The 20,028-nt window shown below is 38.8% G+C and overlaps 1 protein-coding gene across 1 annotated transcript; it reads right to left on the bottom strand.

Annotated features, from left to right (window-relative positions):
* Window positions 1-1,707: 1,707 nt before the first annotated feature.
* Window positions 1,708-11,106, bottom strand: LOC127797111 (octanoyltransferase LIP2, mitochondrial-like). The gene is made up of 2 exons (XM_052329669.1): window positions 10,945-11,106; window positions 1,708-2,565 (listed from the first exon to the last, which is right to left on the bottom strand). The coding sequence occupies exon 2, from the start codon at window positions 2,560-2,562 to the stop codon at window positions 1,816-1,818; it is 747 nt and encodes a 248-aa protein (XP_052185629.1). The 5' UTR covers window positions 2,563-2,565; window positions 10,945-11,106; the 3' UTR covers window positions 1,708-1,815.
* Between the last annotated feature and the right edge of the window lie 8,922 nt (window positions 11,107-20,028).

Raw genomic sequence — 20,028 nt, 5'->3', positions numbered from 1 at the left:
ATTGAGATTGTTTATTCTAGTTTCAATGGATTTTATGGAATTTTGTAATGACTAAAGATCGATTGGTGTAATGGAAGAAGGTTGTTTGTATTTGTTGGGATCATCGGCAAGTAAACAGATAGTAATGGGAAAAGTTCAAGGAGTGATGCAACAAATTAAGTGAATCTTGAGAAAACTCAAATTGCAACTTAAATACAGATAAGAAATTTATTAGGATGCACAAATATGACTAAAAAATTTAAATTAAATAACAATATCAATAACAAAAAAAATGCTTGAGATGCAACAAATAAGGTTAGGAATTTTTATTTTTATTTTTTTGGTGTCTCTCTCTTTCTTTCTTTTTCTCTCTCTCTCTCTCTCACACACACACACACACACACACACACACACGAATGCACCTGCATGCACACGCACGCATGCAACAAATAAGGTTAAGAATTTTTTTTTTTTTTTTGATGTCTCTTTCTCTCTCACACACACGCGTAGACGCACACAAAATAGAATTTGAACTAATGGTGTAAAAGGGATTTAAGCCAATAGGTATTTGGATTGGATAAAGTCTTGAGGGTGTTGGACTCAAGTCTCAATAGTTGTGTAATTGGGTCACAGGTTATAGGGTTTCTAATTGGGTCGTGTATGGGTAATGCGCCTCAAATTGAGTTAAGGTTAGGGTTATTTGCAATGAGGTAAAAAAAAAAGTGTTATAATGCAACAAGAGGGAGTGATGATGGTGTGGCGGCTTCAGGGGAGATCATAGCTACAACTTGCAATGATAAATTAGGGTTTCCTATGTTATAATGATTGTGAGCAAACTGACTAGTTCCAACGTCGCCATATTTGGCTTATGAAGATTGGAAGCTCTAGTACTTTTTCCAAGACTATTGCCTAGGGTTCAAACTCTCTAGCGATGCTTTGTAGGGATCTTTGTGATGACTTATTCGGGTAGGGTTTTCGACTATTCTATTGCGATTTTAGAATGATTTGACTTTGAAGAATTGTGATGGTGTAGGTTGTGAGGATATCTGATTCTCTAAAAAATTTTAGAAGATCCGACTTTTCACTTTCATACTAATTGATGCAGAACTCAAACCAAAGAAATAAGAACAATACCAATTACTTAGAACTAATATTAATATTCAATATTATTATCAAAAGTTTTATCTACAATACATCACTAAAGGAATATTTATAAACAATTAATAGATACAAATCTATTCTAACTAGAATTTTTTAGATATAATATAATTAAAATTATAAAGATAATCTTAATCCGATTAGGGTTTCAGGAAATAAAAGAAATTAATTAAAATAAATAAACTAATAAAAGAATACTAATGTTTCTATTTTTATGACTAAAATATTATCTTTAAAATATTTATTTCTATAAATTTCATAATATTATTTCAAAATCACAAAATAAAGGATTTCAAATGTTATTTTGGGACCCAAAAAAAGGCTTTTTAAATGTCTGTATTTGTGAAAAATATTTTTCTTGTTATATATAAATTTTTTTTTTTTGGGGTTTAATTTTAGGGTTCGTTAGCTACTTTTCATTTGTTTCTTTTCAATATTTATTTTCCATTGGGAGAATGAGATTGAACTTGTTTATCTTTGCTATCAACTTGTAAAAATTTGAAAACAAAAACAGAGTGCAAAAACTTTAAAAGGAAAACTAAAATCCAACAAAAGTACAATATGATGGTAAGTGGTAAAAAAAATCGAATAGGAGATTATATATTATTATTATTATTATTATTCACCATTAACAACTAATACAAATAAATGTCAAAAAATGACAGATATATTACACGGTCAGTACTGTTTGTCATTCGACAGCAATATATTGTTTAATGTTTTAGTTGTCCCACGAGATGGATTGGAGGATGCCTCATCTTTCCAAACAATATCACTAAACCCAAATACCTTAGCAAAACAAGAAATCAACTGCTCTTGAATCACTTCTTCCGCGGGAAGCACCATATCTGTCTCTCTCCTCAACGAGGTAACGCCCTTGTCCGCGATTCCACAAGGCACAATATGCTTAAAGTAGCTTAAATCTGGGTCCACGTTAAATGCCAAACCATGGGACGTTATCCCAGATGAAATTCTAACTCCAATGGCGCCAATCTTCCTGTCCCCAACCCACACCCCTGTCTCGCCTGTTTGTCCAGCATGAGCTTTCACACCATATAAATATGCCATTTCAATCATAGTTAACTCGAGTTTCTCCACATACTTGCGCGCCCCAACTCCAATATCGCGCAGGGATATGATAGGATATAAGATGGCTTGATGTGGACCGTGAAATGTAATGTCCCCTCCCCTCTCCGTGTAGTGAAGTTCAGCTCCTATATTTTTGAGGTCTTGTTCGGGTAGTAACAAGTTGTGATCTGTTCTCCTTTTGCCAAGGGTATAAGTAGGTGGATGTTGTAGGGACAAAAGAGTATCGGAAATCTTACGAGCTTTTCTGTCAGAGACAAGCTTCTCCTGAAGCTTAAGTGCTTGTAAGTAGTTGACAGTGCCCAGTTTCCAAATCTCTAGGCTTCGAAGTATTCCCATTCCCTGTAAATCATGGCACAATCAATTTCTTACTCATGCTAAGGTCACCAAAAAAGACAGTTCCAAGTTTATCGCTCTTTAGGCTTGGTAAAGGTGGCCAATGAGTCTGGTAAGTTGAAGCTGCCATATGAACAAATTGAAAGAGACGCAAAGCAATTGCAGGCAATAAGTTGCCATTGAATGCAGTTGAGTAGGTAAAATCCAGAGTATCCAGTGACAGAAAACGGCAAACAGGATCACATCACAAAATTAGCCTTGGAAAATTCCCAGACAATAAAAATTCAATAGGAGGACGATAAAAGATAGCATAAAACAATTCAACCCATTATTCTCCATCATTAAGCTGTAACTGAGAAGATTAGTTACAAAGTTTGACACATAGAAATTCCAGAAAATAGTAGTCATGGGAAGACAACAGAGGCAGGGTTTCTCCCAAATAAAGAAAAAGGAAAAATCATAGCTTTCTCAAATGCACTCATCTCAATGCCATCAGATAAGATGTACCCTCTCTTCATCTCCACAGAGTTTCCCAGATTGCAAAAAAACTAGGTGATGCACAAATGCATATTGAATTCCCTACTCAGGCAAGAGCTGACTGTTTCAGAATCATGCATCCCTATCCCAGATTTCCAAATTAAAGGAAAAAAAAAACTAAACAAATTGTGAGTCAATTAAGGGTGGGCAAGGCATCATCCCATCTATGCCAGGAAAAAGAACAAAAAAAAGAAAAGAAAACTGTCTCATCCAATACCACAAGCCACCAAAAGAATTCAGCATGAAGACCATATCACATGCAGTACCCTGCATGCCCATTCATGAACAGAAAAACTTCAAGGCAAACAAAGTGTAACCATCATAGCTTAAATATGTTGTGCAAATCACATAATTTGAAGGAAGGAAAGCAAAACTAAACATAGTTCTTATACCCTCTCAACAATCTGGCAATTGTGAACAAATAGCTCATAAAATCTGAGCATGTGAAGTTAATTCAGTGAAGAAATATCATAGAAAGATGCACTGGTAACCATTTAATTGTTTACTGAAGATTTTTCCTATAAGCGGTACTAAAAGTAGGAGCATGGAGGCTGGTGCTTGAAATAAAGGTCAAAAATCATGTTCAAAGAAGGATTATAGATGTTGTAAAGTTTGTGTCAGAAAATTCACATGACAAAACAATTTGTCTTATGTACATTTTTCATGGCTTCTGTTGGGAAAATAATCTCGCACAAAGCCAAAACACTTTCTGTTAGTAGCGAACAAATCAAATCACAAGTGATAGCAACAAACACAAGAACAGAAAGTTAAACTTCCCTTTTAAAATACCAATGAAGGTTACAGCTTATTCAAGGCTCAGATCTGTATATCATCACCTACAGCGAACCAACGAGAAGCTCTCCCAAACCGAAGTCCAATCGGCTCAGCTTGGTACCAGCACATAGCAAGAAGATCACACAGAAATGGTTCACACAGAGACCCAACGAGTTCAACTAGGTTTCTCTTCTTTTTCACACCCTCGTCCCATCGAACCCACATAGGTTTTATAGCCATCAAGAGATAAACCGAAACCAGTAAAAAATCCGTCAAAGGAGGATAAAGGAACCAGGCTTTCGGAGAAGATAGAAATGGCGAGATAGGAGGAGAGGATAAGCTAGGGTTTTGGACGGAGTCGCAAATGGCCAGAGAAGAAGTAGGTCACAAAACGAGAAACAACTATTATATACCTAGGAGAGGGCTGGCCGAGCTGGGCTTCAATTTGGGCCTGAGCTGCTGGGCCAAAATTGGCCCTACCTCCTCAAAGGCCCTTTGGGCTTGCTTCTCTATTTGGTGACCTGCACATTGGGTTGAATCCACACAAAAGTGGCCCACATGATCATCATAGCCTTGGGATGTTTGATATCACAAACAACAGCTTCACTTGTATTTGCATGGGCTTTTGGCATATAGTCTAGGTGAATGCGCAAGGTGTTTTGACATTTTTAAATATTTCAAAATGCAACTGTGTGTCAACCTTAGGACCAATGTTGTGATCAAGAATCACTGTTGTTAGAATCTTACGATTCACGATTCGAATCGTACGATTCGACTTGATTCATATAGAAATCGAGTCGAATCTATAGGATGAATCAAAAATCCCTTAGAATCGTACGATTCATGATTTGAATCATACGATTTAATTCGATTCATATAGAAATCGAGTCGAATTTATAGGGTGAATAAAAAATCTCTTAGAATCAACTATGAATCGGACGAATCAACGTGAATTGCACGAATAGCACAATTCATCCAATTCGTGTGACTTCATCTGCATGTGCGCTTTAATCAAATATTTGTTCGATTTGGCTATCTTTGAAAACAAAGAAGATGATGAAAATGATGATGCTCTTGAACTTGAAGATGAAGATGATTGATAACTAGTGAAGATTATGGACAATGGAGCTTATTAGTAACCTTATAGTTGTAGGTTTTTTTTATTTTTATTTATTTATTTTTTTTTCTAGTTTGTTATTTTGAAAATGGTTTGGTTTGGTGCAATTTGAATTTAAAGGCAACATGAATATACTTTTGCCTATTGGTATAATTTTAAACTTAGCAAATATATTTAGAAGTTTATTTATCTATTTATATTTAAAAGAATTGATCATGGTGGGCACATTATTCATTTTCTATGGATATATATTATTTATAGTTGAAATTGAGAATGTATACCGAATCTTACGATTCGATTCGATTCTCGATTCACGATTCATAAAATAAGGATTTCGATTCTCGATTCGAATCTTGACTTAACAACTATGTCAAGAATATGGATTTTAGAGGTTACCATAGATTAGTATGCAAAAACTATGTTCATCATAAGCAAAACATTCTAAATGATCCATTCTAGTAGCCAGCCACCATAGCCAAAGCATGAATAGCATGCTCACAATAACCAAATAGTAAGTAGGAGAATTACAGTAATGACCACAGTAGGATAGATTCTGGTTAGAAAAGAAAGAATCTTTTTAGGGATCTATGCACAACTATTCTAAGACATCAAATAGGGTTGAATATGTTTGGGATTACAATCCAAATTTAAATAGTAATTCTTTCCCACATTAAAATTCTTATTCTAGATGGCATGCAATATCCCAATTGATAAAGGCTTTCATTACAGAACTTCAAGATTCAAGGCTTCCTTATTCAAGACTAAACCATTGTTCAACGGTCTTCTGAAAAGCTTTAACCTACAATACCGTTTCGTCATCCATTCCCTATGATTCACAAAAAAATATGTCTAGTTCTTGGCCAAAAAAATCCTTCATATCTGTCCTAGTTAGCCAATGAGGAAGTATCCCCTTTCATTCAACAAAAGAAGCAAGAATACAACCCTAGGAGAACCAAAAATTCAACTGATGAAAGTTGCTACGTTATATACAACTAGGCCGGCCAAGATATGTGCCATGCAGTGTCACTTTATTCACAATGGTTGACATTTCATCTAATTTTCTACTGTTTTTCCCAATTTAAGTTTTCCATATAAAAATAGCTCATCTGGTGTTGTTTCCAATTCAATGTGTTTTATTTAGTTGTGTGGATTTTTATTTATCTCATATCTCAAATACAATCTCATTAGTTTAAGTTTGCTAAGAAACAGTATCCAAATTGTTTTAGATTTAAGACTTTCACTCCATGCTACTCTTGAACCCTCATCTCTCAAAACATGATGAACAGGAACCAGACAACAAAATAGGAAGACAATGTCACAGCCCGAGGACACTTCTGTAATTAGGGGCTGGTATGATTGTAATTAGTAGAGATACAAGGGTAATTAGGACTCCAAGCGCACATGGCCACTTGGTCCTAACTGCCGAGAGTTTGTTGGGAGAATTCTCTAGAAATGTAACTCTCCTGTTGTTGTTGCATAGATACAACAATAAATTTGATTAAATGGAAACGTCATCGTCAAGCCACCTGAGCCTACAAAAAAAGAAACAATCAAAGGGCGTGGGGTCTCCGCGCAAACACTCCAATACTTAAGTTAGATACTGAAGATAATGAAAATTGTATTGAACTAGTATCAGAGACGTACCTTTTTTTAAAAGGAGTCCCTACTTATTTATAGAGGAGTATGGAGTAATCCCAAGTAGCCCAAGATTAGAATTCTTATAGATAATGCATATCTTGATGAATCCTAATCTGATTGGAATCAGGATTGTCATAAATAACATCTATCTTTTATAGATGATGTTTATCTTGCCCTTTTGGGGATGGAATTTCTTATGAATGATGTTTATCCTAATATCTTGAAATCATTTTAGAATTAGAATTCTTTATGGATAATTATCTATCATTTTCCTTGAATATTCAGAGGGATTTTTGAATGTCGAAGTTATCTAGTTTGCGCATTTGTGTAGGACCCCCCCCCACATATGGGAAATTTATGCCTTTTAGATCAAAAGGATTATTTTGGGCTTTTAGGCTTTTTTGGCCTTTTAATGGGCTTTTGCCTATGACACAACACCTATAAATAAGAAGATCACTAGAAGATGGGGATCATGTGAGGATTATTCCACTGATCTTTTCCCTCATATTCTTCTATTTTCGCCTCTCTCTCTCTCTCTCTCTAATTCTCGAGTTCCTTCTCTCCCGCCATTTTCATTTCTTCCTTAATTACGGAAGAGACCTTTCGTCAGATCTCAGATTTGACATTTGGTATCAGAGCCGGCAACCTAGCTAGAGCAGTGGATATGGCTAAAAGCATATGGGCAAAGCAAATGGAATTCAGATTGGATGCCATTGAATTAGGGATGCAACAAAACTAGGAGCAAGTAGAAGATCGTCTGGAAATGTTGGAGTTGGGGATTAGAAATACTCAAGAGGAGATTAGTTGAAGCCAATTTGAGAATGCAGCTAGTTTGGATCGAGCCATTAGCGGGATCAGGGAGGAATTTGCTAGACTGAGCTAGCAATTAAGCCAGCAATTGAGTCTTACCTTGAGCATGTTTGCTCAGCAGCCCAATGCCAGCCTTCCGATGGACTTCTCTCCCAAGGCTTCATCAATGCCAATTCTAACGAGGCTAAGAGCGAGACCTAATGATCAAATGGAAACAAGGGATAGGATGGAGGCAAAGGAAGATAATCTAACCCGAGGAGTTGGGGGTAACCACCCCAATCCTCTAGGGCTACAAATGGACATTCCTGCATTTGAACGGGACAGACCTCGATGGTGGATTAGGCGGTGCGAGAAGGCATTCTACCAATACAGAGTAGCTAAAAGGGAGAAGTTGAACATGGTCGCGACCTATTTAGATGATGTAGCAGATGCCTAGTTTCAGAATTGGAGCAGAGGAAAAGTGGAATGGAGTTGGCCAAAGTTTGTGAATGGCCTTTGCAACCGGTTTGGGGAGAAGACTAGAACAAATGTCATAGAAGAATTGAACAAGTTGAAACAAAAGGGATCCGTGGAGGAGTACCAAGTATGATTTGAGGAACTTAGATCCCTATTATCCTTATCACACCCTTGCCTAGATGAAGCTTATTTTGTATCCAGCTTCATCAGTGGGTTGGATGATCAGATCTGTCCCACTGTGAAGATGCTCTACCCCACATCAGTAGGGCAGGTAGCAAAGCAAGCCCACCTTCATGAGATGGCCTTAGAGGCTTTTGCAAAGAGACACCGGCTATCCCCTAAGGGAATTAAGGAAGAGGGTTCTTATGGGGGACATGGGGTTATTAGTAAGGGGGTAATCAACCATGGCAGAAGAATGGATTGACTGTGAGGCACCAATCAACCCCACCCCCTGGCCAAGGCCTTAACTATGGATCAGAAGCAACAATTGGGGCTCTACTTCCATTGTGGGGAGAAATTTGGGACGAGGCACCAATGTAAGAGGATGTTGCTTACAATGGAAGGCCAAGGAGAAGAAGAAGTGGAAAGTGAGGTTTGGGAAGAATCAGGGGATTAGATTGATGGAGAAGAAGATGGGGAAATATCTATGCATGCCTTGCAAGGGCATCCCTCGAGCAGGGTATTGAAGGTAAGGGGAGTAGTGGGAAAAAGGAAGCTGGTGGTGCTCATTGACAGTGGCAGTACTCATAGTTTCCTAGATGAGGAAACGACCACTGTTCTATAATGTGAATTACAGGAGACTCCCCCACTATCGATTTTGATAGCTAATGGGAGTAGGATGGTGAGTTAATACAAGTGTACACGATTAAGGTGGTGATGAGTGGACAAGAATTTTCAGCGAACTTGAGGATTCTTAGGTTAGGGGGTTGCCACATCATGCTAGGGGTCGATTGGATACAAACAATGAGTCCCCTAGTATTTGACTTCAACACTTTGGAAGTCACCTTCAATAAGGATGGTTAGAAGGTTACCCTAGTGGGGTGTCAAGAGATAGCGAAATGCAAGATTGTATCAGGAAAGAGATTACAGAGGCTTTTGGAGCAAGGAGGGACATCTATAGGGCAACCACATTCCATATAGGCCCTGGAGATGGAAACGGATTAGGGGGAGGACAATCTTAAAGTCGAGCAGTGGAGGAGAGAGCAACCTATGGCCAAGGCCCTAGTACCAATCGCAACTAAGGTACACTCTTATGAACCAATTCACCTATTGTTAATGGAACTTGAGGATGCTTCGACGTCTAATGAAGAACAATGAATAGAAAAGAAAAACACATAACTAAACAGGTGTTTTTGTTAGCAATGCTGCAGACATTTTCAAGCTACAATTGCCATACTCATTCCTACCACAAATTGGCACCACTGGTGACCCACAAACATCATTTAGGGATTTTTAACCCTGATATTACCTTAAGATCGTCAAACTTACTTTGGTACAAACAATGTGACTAACCTACTGTGAGATATCATCTAAAATATCTTTTAGAAAAAAAAAAAAAAAAAAAGGGAAAAGACTTTCATCCTTTTTCACCAACATATAAAAGATGACTTTTCCAAGCTCACCAAATTTCCCCACTTATTTTGAAGATCAATGAACTAGCTCATATCTTCTAGAAATCTGACTTCCAAGTTCAACCATTGTACATATTGGGTTTGCGACCTAGTTGAATTTTAGATTTTGTGAAATTTGCTTGCATTGTACAATTGAGTGTTTTTTCCTAATTCGTTCAACCCCTCAACCAGCCCAAAATGCTGGTTGGCAAGGTGACCAGAAACCTTGTACGTCACCTACTTAGTGTTGAAGACAATAGTTAACTAGGAAAGTCAACTTGGGATCAACTTATGAAACCTGAGGAACCAGTAGGGTCGAGTCACCAAGTGAAGAATTGATTGAAAGTTAACTGCTAAGTCCAGTACCCAATTCACCTCAACTCACCAAATGGAAAGCCCAAGTAGTTCTCAACTAACGAAATGGAAAGTTGACTTGAGGTCAACTGTCAAGTCCAATAACTAAGTCGCCTCCATTAACTAAAGGGAAAGTCTGCTTAAGGGTCAACTTGGCAATTCCATTAAATAATTTACATGGTACAGGAAAGGAAACACTTCGTGGCAACCTAACCAGGGAGCTCTGGATTGCTTATCCTAATTCAAAAGTTACATTGAATTTTATTTTTCTATATACTTGGCTCTCTTCGTTGGTCCAAATGGCATTAAACTAAATTTTATATACCATATGAACAGTCATTGAAATTGTTGAGAGAGCTTCAAGTTGACACACTGCTAGCCAAAAGTAATTCATATTCAAAACCTTTAGCAGCTTCATTTCATTTTTATTCCATTCCTGCACATTTGGGGTTCTCATTCTTAGATTATTATAATCCAAACTAGTACACAACAGGTCACAATATGGCCATTCATGATCTAACAAGAGCTTTATAACCAATGCTACCATTCAATACAATAGTTTGAATGCTGTCAATCTATTCATTACATATTCATCAAATTCAACACCAAGTGACCATTTTAGCTCAAAACATACAAATTATAATTCATGAAAATTTGATCAAAACATGTCAGCCTCTTTCGTGCTTCCCAGACTAAAACATAGTATTACCCCGGGGGAGAATGATAGGGATATCAGAAGATTTATTTTATATATCTTCTCTTAGTTAATCTTTTGAATAGATGATAGAGTTATATTTAGATTAGGTTTTACCTTTCCAACATCCTAGATCTTTAATAGGTAAGCAATTCAAGTTTGCTAGCTAAGACTAGCAACCGAAGAAGGGCATTTTTGGTTGAGGAGATGGAGAGACTGGAAATTATGAGGAACAATCAATCAAGTTGGGGTCTTCCGAAGAAGTCCTGTAAATATTTAGTGATAGAAGTAGCTAGAGCTTCTAAAGCATTGGAGAAACATCGAAAGAATTCGCTAATGAGAAAGATTTGACACGGAAGATCGAAGGTTTGAAAATGGAGAAGTTAGGAACTCACCGGAACCTCGCTGACGACGAATCTGAGGTAATCAGTCTCTCTTTAGAAAGTGCAGTCCGGCAACGGCGGAGGTCACTGACTACTGTACAGCCTTCCAGTTCCAGCCGCAAGCACAGTGAACGCAAACAATATATGTATAGGTGTGCGATAGACCCAACAACCCAATTTCATAACCGAATTCGCTGAGACCGATCCACTTCAAGAGATACAACAGCCCTTAGATTTTGATTGTTTACTTTATAGTCCTTAATTTTTCAAAATTTGCAGGAAAAAGGCTCAAAGTTTTTGAAAATAGCATAGCTTAAGTTTCTAAAAATTAAAGAAAAATCCCTAAAGTTTCAAAACTTATGGAAATACCCTCAGTTTAAGTAAATTTTAGAACAGTCCCTCTGCACCAGAATTTTGGCATTGAGTTTGGATGTGAGGTTTAGGGAAATACCCTTAAAATATTATATTGGACACTGATGAAAAGACCCTTAGAATGCCTAAGACTAGATTTTTTCAATAATATAATGATATTGATATGGAATTATTATGATTCAAACACGGAATTATTGAGGAATTAGACTATTTTAACTTGTATTACACTAAGATTAGGTAAGTGATTATTCTCTGGCAAGGGCAGACCCACTAAGGGCTGATAAAGAGGTAGCCACCCCACTAAAAATTAAAATTAATTAATTTGTTGTGATGTTAACTTTTAAATTGACTATGTTGGCTTTTAAATGTGTAACATTGCTTAAGTGGGGGCAGAATGTCAACTTCTTGTCACGTTATACTTTACACTTTATTTATGGCTCACTAATGGACTTTTTTAACCCTTGCCCCAAATCCTATGTAAATTCAAATGTTGGAATTCTGAAGAAAAGTACGGAAGACTAAATAAACCAAACAATAAATTTAAAAAAAAAAATTAGAAACATGTTAATGGCAAGTACATTCAAACAATCAAAATTGCACAACGCACTTCCAAACAAAATTAGAATAAGTAAAAAATTTGTTGAAAAACATAAACCTATGGTGGTAACAGATGATAAAGGCTGAAATCGATGAAAAAGAAAGCTAGATTAAACACCACTTAAAAAGGAATGTAAGGGGAAAATCAATCTTATCTTAATACTTAAAAAACCCTTGAAATATTCAATAAATATCAGGAAAGTTTTGAAAGAAGAGAATCCTAAGATCTAATTGTCACGACCTCGATGTAGGTAATGAATTAGGAGCAATTGTACTTATTTCTTATTGTTATTGCAAAATATAATAATTTTTTTTTTTCGTGGGAGAATATAATTTGTGTAGTTGATTGTAAGAATCTTGAGAGTGTAGTGTCTTATGAGTATTGGGAATCCTAAGAGTCTTGAGGGTTTTGAGAGTCTCTTAATGAAAGTGGCTTGAGAGTCTCGTCACCAAAGTGTTTCGAGAGTCTCATCACTAAGTGTTCCGAGGATCTCATTACCAAAGTGTTCCGAGGATCTCGTCACCAACGTGTGCTGAGAGTCTCATCACCAACATGCATGGAAAGTCTCGTCACCAACGTGCGTTGAGAGTCTCGTCACCAACTTGTGCTGAGAGTCTCATCACCAATGTGTCTTAAGAGTCTTGGTGACCAAGAGAGTCTTGATGACCGAGAGACCTGCAAGACAAGTGCACGGTTAGGAGCACATGTGGGTGTCCTCGCGCAAACCCTCTAATGCTTAAATTAGTTTTTGAGAGCAAAAACGTGAGAAGGTATTCCAAGTGCTAGAGAGAACATACTTGAGGTTGGAGACGTGGCCTCATATTTATAAAGAATGGAGAGAGGGACATATGGTGTAACGCCTCACTTTTCCAAATACACAACGATGTAAAATATAAGCTAACATCACCACGGGCGTTATGGAAACCCTTACCAACGGAAGCGTTGGATCAAACCTGAAAGCTTAACCAAAGCTAAATAAATGGGGTTTCCACTATATTTCCTTTATAAGTACAATAAATGCTCATGACCTCCAATTCTCCAAATGATAACACATCATTGTAGGTACAATTGGACACTCACACACACACTGCTTACAACCTTAAGTATCCTAGCTGCTATTCACAATGCATCATTCGAAGACTTCCAAAGTCCAACAAACAACCCTTACCATGTTCATAGTACATAGTAACCCCGACTTACACCCTTAACAACATAAAAGGTAAATCCAAGCCTTACATAACCCCTGTTTATACAACTGTAGTACATAATGCTAAAACAAAACCAAAGGTTACATAAGATCCATAGCATATGAACAACATGGGGTTACACTAAACATCAACCTCCTCATAGCCTTTTCTCTTGCTTGTCTCCAGGGTACCTGGCATGCTAATATACCTGGGACGTTGAATGTCCCAGGGGTATGTAACACCCAAGTTAGATAATGACATCTAAGTGAGTGACTCAGAAAAGGTAAGTACATGCGTGCAAATACAATAATGCCATTATGAAATTCACCCCTGTGGTAGCAATGCCAAGGTGTTGCAATCACCTCTACAATCATCCTAGTCACTCCTGGCTCATCACCAGAGCACGAGGTCTTCCATGATGTCCCAACAACTGGCTACAGTCACCAATACGAACATGATATATGACAAAGTAGAAGGAATATGCATAAACAAGGGAAAATATGACATGTAAGCCACAAAGGCATGATGTGCAAGCCAACACACAAGTGAAGCAACAAATGCTTAAAATGCCACAAAACATGCAGGAATCACTTACCTTGATCGGTTACCTTAGGAAGCACGGTTTACAATGAGCGAAATGGGTTTTCTCACAGTTTTTCTTACTGCTTGGCACGAACTTCGAGAAAGACCCAAAAATTCTGTCAAGCCTTATTCTCCCTCGACTTTTTCCCTTCTTTTCTACAATATTTCCCCTCTCAAACTCCCTTCCTTTTCCTCCTTTCTTGGTGCCCAAAATGAATAACCCCAAAGCCCTTATTTATAGGAAATTTCGGCGAACCAAATCGCGCCACGTGTCGCGTCATCATTCCATCCATGTGCATCCAACCAAAGTGTGCCACGTGTCCCTGATATTTTGAACCTTCACATGTTTAATTTGATTTTCCAATATTCCCATCATTACATCCCACATGGTTTAATTCATTTTCTACGTTTTCCATCATTACACATTTAATTAATAACTACATCCCACATGGTTAATTGCATTTTCCACATTTCTCATCATTACACTTCAAATCCTATCTCCAAGTGGCCAATGAATGCTTGCCATATGTCCTTAGAGATAATGTTTGGAGACTTTTGCAAACTTGGAAGCTAAATAAGCTTTTCCTTAACTAATCATACAATGCCTCCTCAAAGGGTCATTATGAGCCATCATGTGACCTTAACGTAACTTCCAAGTAACTCAATGGTTGATTGCCATGTGTCATTGAAGATAAGGCTTCATCATTTCTCCCGTGTGCATCCAACCCAAATGCACCTCTCGTCTCTTAATTGAATTTAATAGAGTTTAGAATCCAAACCTCCATTTGTTTTGAGTGTTCACACTATGCTCATCATTACACCCATAATCATTACACCCATAATTATAAGATTTCAACCAATCCAATTGTGACACCTAGGAGGGACACTTGGCCATTCATGATTTGCCCATGGATGATATTTTTAAGGTTTCAAGAACTACACATTGGCCCGAACTTTTCAGATAATTTGCACTTAGGCCCTTGCAACTTGGTCCCTGGGTCATTTTTAATTGCACTTTTTGGTCCCAAAAAATGGATAAATTACAGTTAGCACCCCAAGATTTTAGGTAAATTACACTTTTACCCGACTTCAATATTTACGATTTTGCCACTGGTTCAGAAACTAAATTTTTCCCTCAAGGCTTCCTCAATTCCTTGAAAGGGCCTATTTCCTCAAGTATTAGAACCTAACAATCTTAGGTATTACCTCATTTTTTATTTTGAAAATCTGGGGTGTTACATATGGTGGCTATCCCGAGAGTCTCGTGGCCCATCTAAGGGATATTCTTGGTGGCGAGAGTGTTTTATGCATAAGGTGGCGAGGTAAGTGAGGAGAGAACACTCTCTCGATCAAATGACCAAGAGAGTCTTCCTTGTGTGGTCGAGAAGGTCTCTCGGTCCTATAACCGAGAGAGTCTCCCTCTTTCGGCCTACTAGGGTTACTCCTTTTGGACTCTCATCACATTTAAGACTCCCATCACCTTTTAGACTCTTGTCACATTTTGAACTCTCGTCACCTTTTGGACTCTCGTCATATTTTAGACTCTTGTCAAATTCAAGGCCAATTTCAACCTTTATTTGACTAGTATCTCTCAAAACTCAAAACACGAAAACTGTAGATATTTTTTTTGTCTTTCCATAGGATTTTGAATCACCTTAATAGGAGCTTGGACAAGAGAGTTATGTCTAAAAAACCAAAGTAGCACCAAAGCCACACCCACTCGGTGTTATAACCTAGTGGGTGTTCCCTACTTGGTCTTGGCTCGACCTCTTGCTCATTTGGCTTGTTTTCTTGATCTCTTGCAACCCATTTGCCCTTTGGGCTTCATGTTCATGTCTCATGACTCTTTTAGGTCCCGTGACTCTTTTGTAGCTTTTATTCTCTCCAAATTTGTAGGACATATCAATTGTTCCCTACTCTTTCGGCTGGGAGTCCCGAGTGGAAGAGTATCCTGTCCTATAAACTTTTTGAACATTATTTCTCTTTTAGCAGCTTCATCTTCTACACATAATTTTGAATCTGTTCGCACACCGTGCCTTTGAATTTCTGGGCTCTTATGCTTTTCAATTCCTTTACAAAAGTATGAGGTAGATGGATTGATAAGTTCGCTTTCCATAGATGTTGAACTATGCACCAGACAATGAGTTTGATTTTGTTCTCAGTTATTTGCATTATGTGCAGGACGATAGGCTTGCATTTACTTTTTCCTTATTGTCGAGCTATGAGCAAGATAATGGGCTAGAGTTCGTTTTTCCTGATTGTCAGGCCATAAGCGGGACAACGGGCTTGCGTTGGGTTTTTTTCTCATTGTCGGGCTGTAAGCGAGGCAACGGGCTTGAATTCATTTTTCCCTCGTTGTCGGCTGTAAGCAGGACAATGGGCTTGAATTTATTTTTCCCTCGTTGCCGGGCCGTAAGCAGGACAACGTGCTTGAATTTGTTTTTCCCTCGTTGCCAAGCTGTATGCAGGGCAACGAGCTTGAGTTCGTTTTTCCTTCATTGCCAGGCTGTAAGCAGGATAATGGGTTTGAATTTATTTTTCTCTTGTTGCCGAGCTATATATGGGGCAACGAGCTTGAATTTTTTTTCCTTTGTTGTCGGGTCGTGAGCAGGGTAACAGGGGTAAATTTGTTTTTCCCTCGTTGTCGGGTTGTATGTGGGACAACGGTCTTGAATTTGTTTTTTCCTTGTTGTCAGGTCGTGAGCGGGGTAACGGGCTTGATTTGTTTTTCCCTCATCGTCAGGCTGTGAGCGAGACAACAGGTTTGAATCTGTTTTTCCCTCGTTGACGGGCCGTGAGCGGGGCAACGAGCTTGAATTTGTTTTTCCTTTGTTATCGGGCTATGAGCGAGACAATGAGTTTGAATTTGTTTTTTCCTCATTGTCAGGCTATGAGGGAGACAACGGGCTTGAATTTGTTTTTATTTTCTGGAAGCAAAACATAACAAACACACTTTCATAAAGCAATGTGCAAGTAATGAAAATGCCAACATTTTTTGCATGGTTTGGCAAATAAGCGAGTACATCCACTGTTTCATTTTGGGGTCTTATCGCTGCCACTAATCACGAAATACATAGGTCACGAACAATTTCAAATAGTTTAGTTTCTCGATCTTTCACATAGTCTTTCTTGAATGTGTTTGAAGTTTGTTCCCATTTTTCTCTCTAAGGGCGTTAATGATAGCTAATCACCTTCTTTTAAGGGCATGTCCCTTCGTGGCTTGTCTTTGCAATGGATAAAGTCTCTTCACTCTTTTTCCCTTTTATGGATGACACATAGCAACTACATGCCTTCTTTTAATCTCCTCGAACCTATCCTACTCCTTCAATCGTGGGGAACTTCATCAATAAATAATAAGAGGACACAATAGCCCTCATATCATTGAGCAAGGGTTGGCCCAGGATTATGTTGTATGTCACTGAAGGTGCTCTGACCACCATATAATTCACCTGCTGAGTCACACTTTGGGGATACGAGACCAACATGATTGGCAATTGAATGAATCCTACTACTAGGACAACTTCCCCGATGAAGCTGTATAGGGGGTGGACTCTTTCATTAATCGATTGTAGGATATACGCATTTGCTCAAAACAATTCTAGTAGATGAGGTTAACAGAGTTGCCACTATCCACCAAGAGTCTACTGATAGTGTGTTTTGCAACAACCATGAAAATTACCATTAGATCGTTATGTGGAAGTATTATATCTCCTCTATCAGCAGGAGTGAATGTAATTGGTTCCTCATCATCTTTAACCTCCATCATTGAATTAACCTGGTAAGCCTGATGGGCATATGCCTTCTATGAAGCTGAAGTATCTCCGACCAGAGTTTCACCGCCTGAAATAAAATGGATAGCTTAGTGGGTTGGTTCATTATCTGGAGGGGGGTATTGTCTATAATCCCTCCCCCTCTCTTGTTATCTTGGGTTTTTCCTTTCTTGCCCCTCACACCTTTCTTCCCTTCATTGGGGTTCCCTACCTTCTTGTTCTTTATTTAGTATACATCTTTGCAGATGCACTTCCCGGATGAGCATTTCAATCTGATTTTTTAATTCTCGACACTGGTCATTGGAATGACCACGAGTCCTATGATATCTGCAATATTCTTCTTTATTCTTCCCCATGGGATGGTCAATCTTTTTTGATATTCTGGTAGGCTTGAGTTCGCCTAACCTTAATTATTGATAAAAGCTACACGACAACAGGTTGACGCTCACCCCTAAATCCAAGAGTGTCTGATCAACCTTTTGGCTCCCTATAATGCACGCAATGGTTGGGTAGCCTGAGTCCTTGTATTTGGGCAGAGTTTTTAGTTGAATGATGGAGCTGACTTGTTCAATCAGGAATGCCTTTTCATGTACGTTGATTTTTCTTTTGACAGTGCATAGATCTTTTAGTTAGTGTATGAGGGTGTTTGTTTGATTGCATCCAACAATGGGATATTGATTCTTACTTGTTTAAACACCTCATAAATGTATGCATTCAGTTGATCCTTTTTTGTAGTGGTTAATCTATGAGGGAAATGAGGTTTAGGCTTGAATTGGGCTTCGTCTATAACATTTTTGCCTTTTTTCCTCCCTTTTTTCTTTGTTCTTGTTCTTTCTCCAAAGTTGTCTTGATAGCCGGATCACTGTAATCAGCTATTTTCTCTTCTTGAGCAGTGGGGTGTATCATCCTGGGGTCATCAGGTTTCTCAATTATTTTTTCACTCCTCAGGATAGTCACTACTTGAACTTGCTCATGACTTTTGTTCTCACTAATGATGCTTCTACCATATGGGTTTGACCAATGGGGTTTGGGTTGGGTGGGGATGGAAACCATCCAGGTTCTCTTACGTTTAGTGTATGGGTTAGTTTGGTCAATTGGCTTCTAATGTCTTCCATGGCTGTAATACCCTGAAAGCCCAAGGTCAAGTTTAAGAAAGGACTCTAGAGAAGTTAATATATATATCAAGAATAGTAAGGAAGGAAATAACACCAGCTGGATACTTTTTAGGTTGAATGTGGATAAAGAACTCCCAGGTTAAGTGTGCTTGAGCTAGAATAGCTCAAGGATGTGTGACCTCTGGGAAGTTCATGAAGGCCCATCAAGTTAAGTTGATCCGATCCTTTCTATCGCTTGATGCAGAATGTTACAAGTGGTATCAGAGTTGACCCTTGGAGAAGGCGGTCCGATGAGGGCGAGGAGTGGTGCCGAGGCGTGAGAGCTTGAACAAGGAGCGACTCCTGGTAGGTTTCTAAGATGGTAGCCCCCAAAGGATAGAAGATTTGGGACCATTTTTAAGGTCATATGAGGAGGACATCTCATGTGCTCATGGGAGGGAGAATGTAATACCTTAATAGCCCAAGGTAAGGTCTAAGAAGGGACTCTAGAGAAATTAATATATATATATATATCGAGGATAGTAAAGAATGAAACAACACCATCCTTCAAATAACTGACAAGAGGGTCCATCCAACTTGGTTCTAGGTCGAGACATAGCTGCTCCGCCATCTCGTCAATGCTTCTCTGGGATAGTGTCTCGATAAAAATCTGTCTGGAATTGGTTGGGAAAGAAGCCGACGCGATCCGGGACAAAGTGTCTGCTTCCACATTCTGGGATCGAGGCACATGCTCAATTTTCACAAATTGAAAACGACCCATCAATTCCTAAACAAAAACTAAATATTTGGACATGTGGTCCTCCCTGGCCTCGTATTCTCCCTTCACCTATTGAACCATAAGGTTAGAATCAGACTATACGTTAAGATGCCTCGCCCCAAGTTGTGCGGCGAGCCTCAACCCCACTATGAGTTCCTTGTACTTTGCCTCATTGTTAGATACCCGAAACTCAAAATGCAGAGCGTATAACCAGGACTGGCCCTCCGGGCTCTTAATCATCAGCCCAGCTCCTCCGCCCCCAGAGTTTGAGCTGCCATCCACTGCCAACATCCATGGTCCTAGGCTGACCTCTGGAGATCCGCCAAGCCCAAATCCTTTGGCGATGAAGTCTGCTAAGGCCTGGGCCTTAATAGATGAACGAGGCCGGTACTCTATGTCGAATGCTGTTAACTCCATTGACCACTTCAATATTCCCCCTGAGAGCTCTGGTTTCCCCAGAATCTACCTCAGAGGCTGGTCAGTAAGCACAATGATAGAGTGTGCCTGGAAGTAGGGTCGCAACTTTCTCGTTGAGATGACCAGGGCAAACCCTAATTTCTCCATGGGGTAATACCGCGCCTTTGCCACAGAAAATTGTTTGCTCGTGTAGTATACTGGCCTCTGCCTCTTATTCTCTTCACACACCAGTACTGAGCTTACTGCCTCTTCTGCTACGGCTAAGTAGAGGTAGAGCGGCTCGCCCGTCTGTGGCTTG

This window comes from Diospyros lotus, chromosome 1, assembly GCF_014633365.1.
Source record: "Diospyros lotus cultivar Yz01 chromosome 1, ASM1463336v1, whole genome shotgun sequence".
Classification (NCBI taxonomy): Eukaryota; Viridiplantae; Streptophyta; class Magnoliopsida; order Ericales; family Ebenaceae; genus Diospyros; species Diospyros lotus.
Note: the sequence above shows the minus strand (reverse complement) of the source record. Positions and strands in the feature narration are given on the sequence as shown.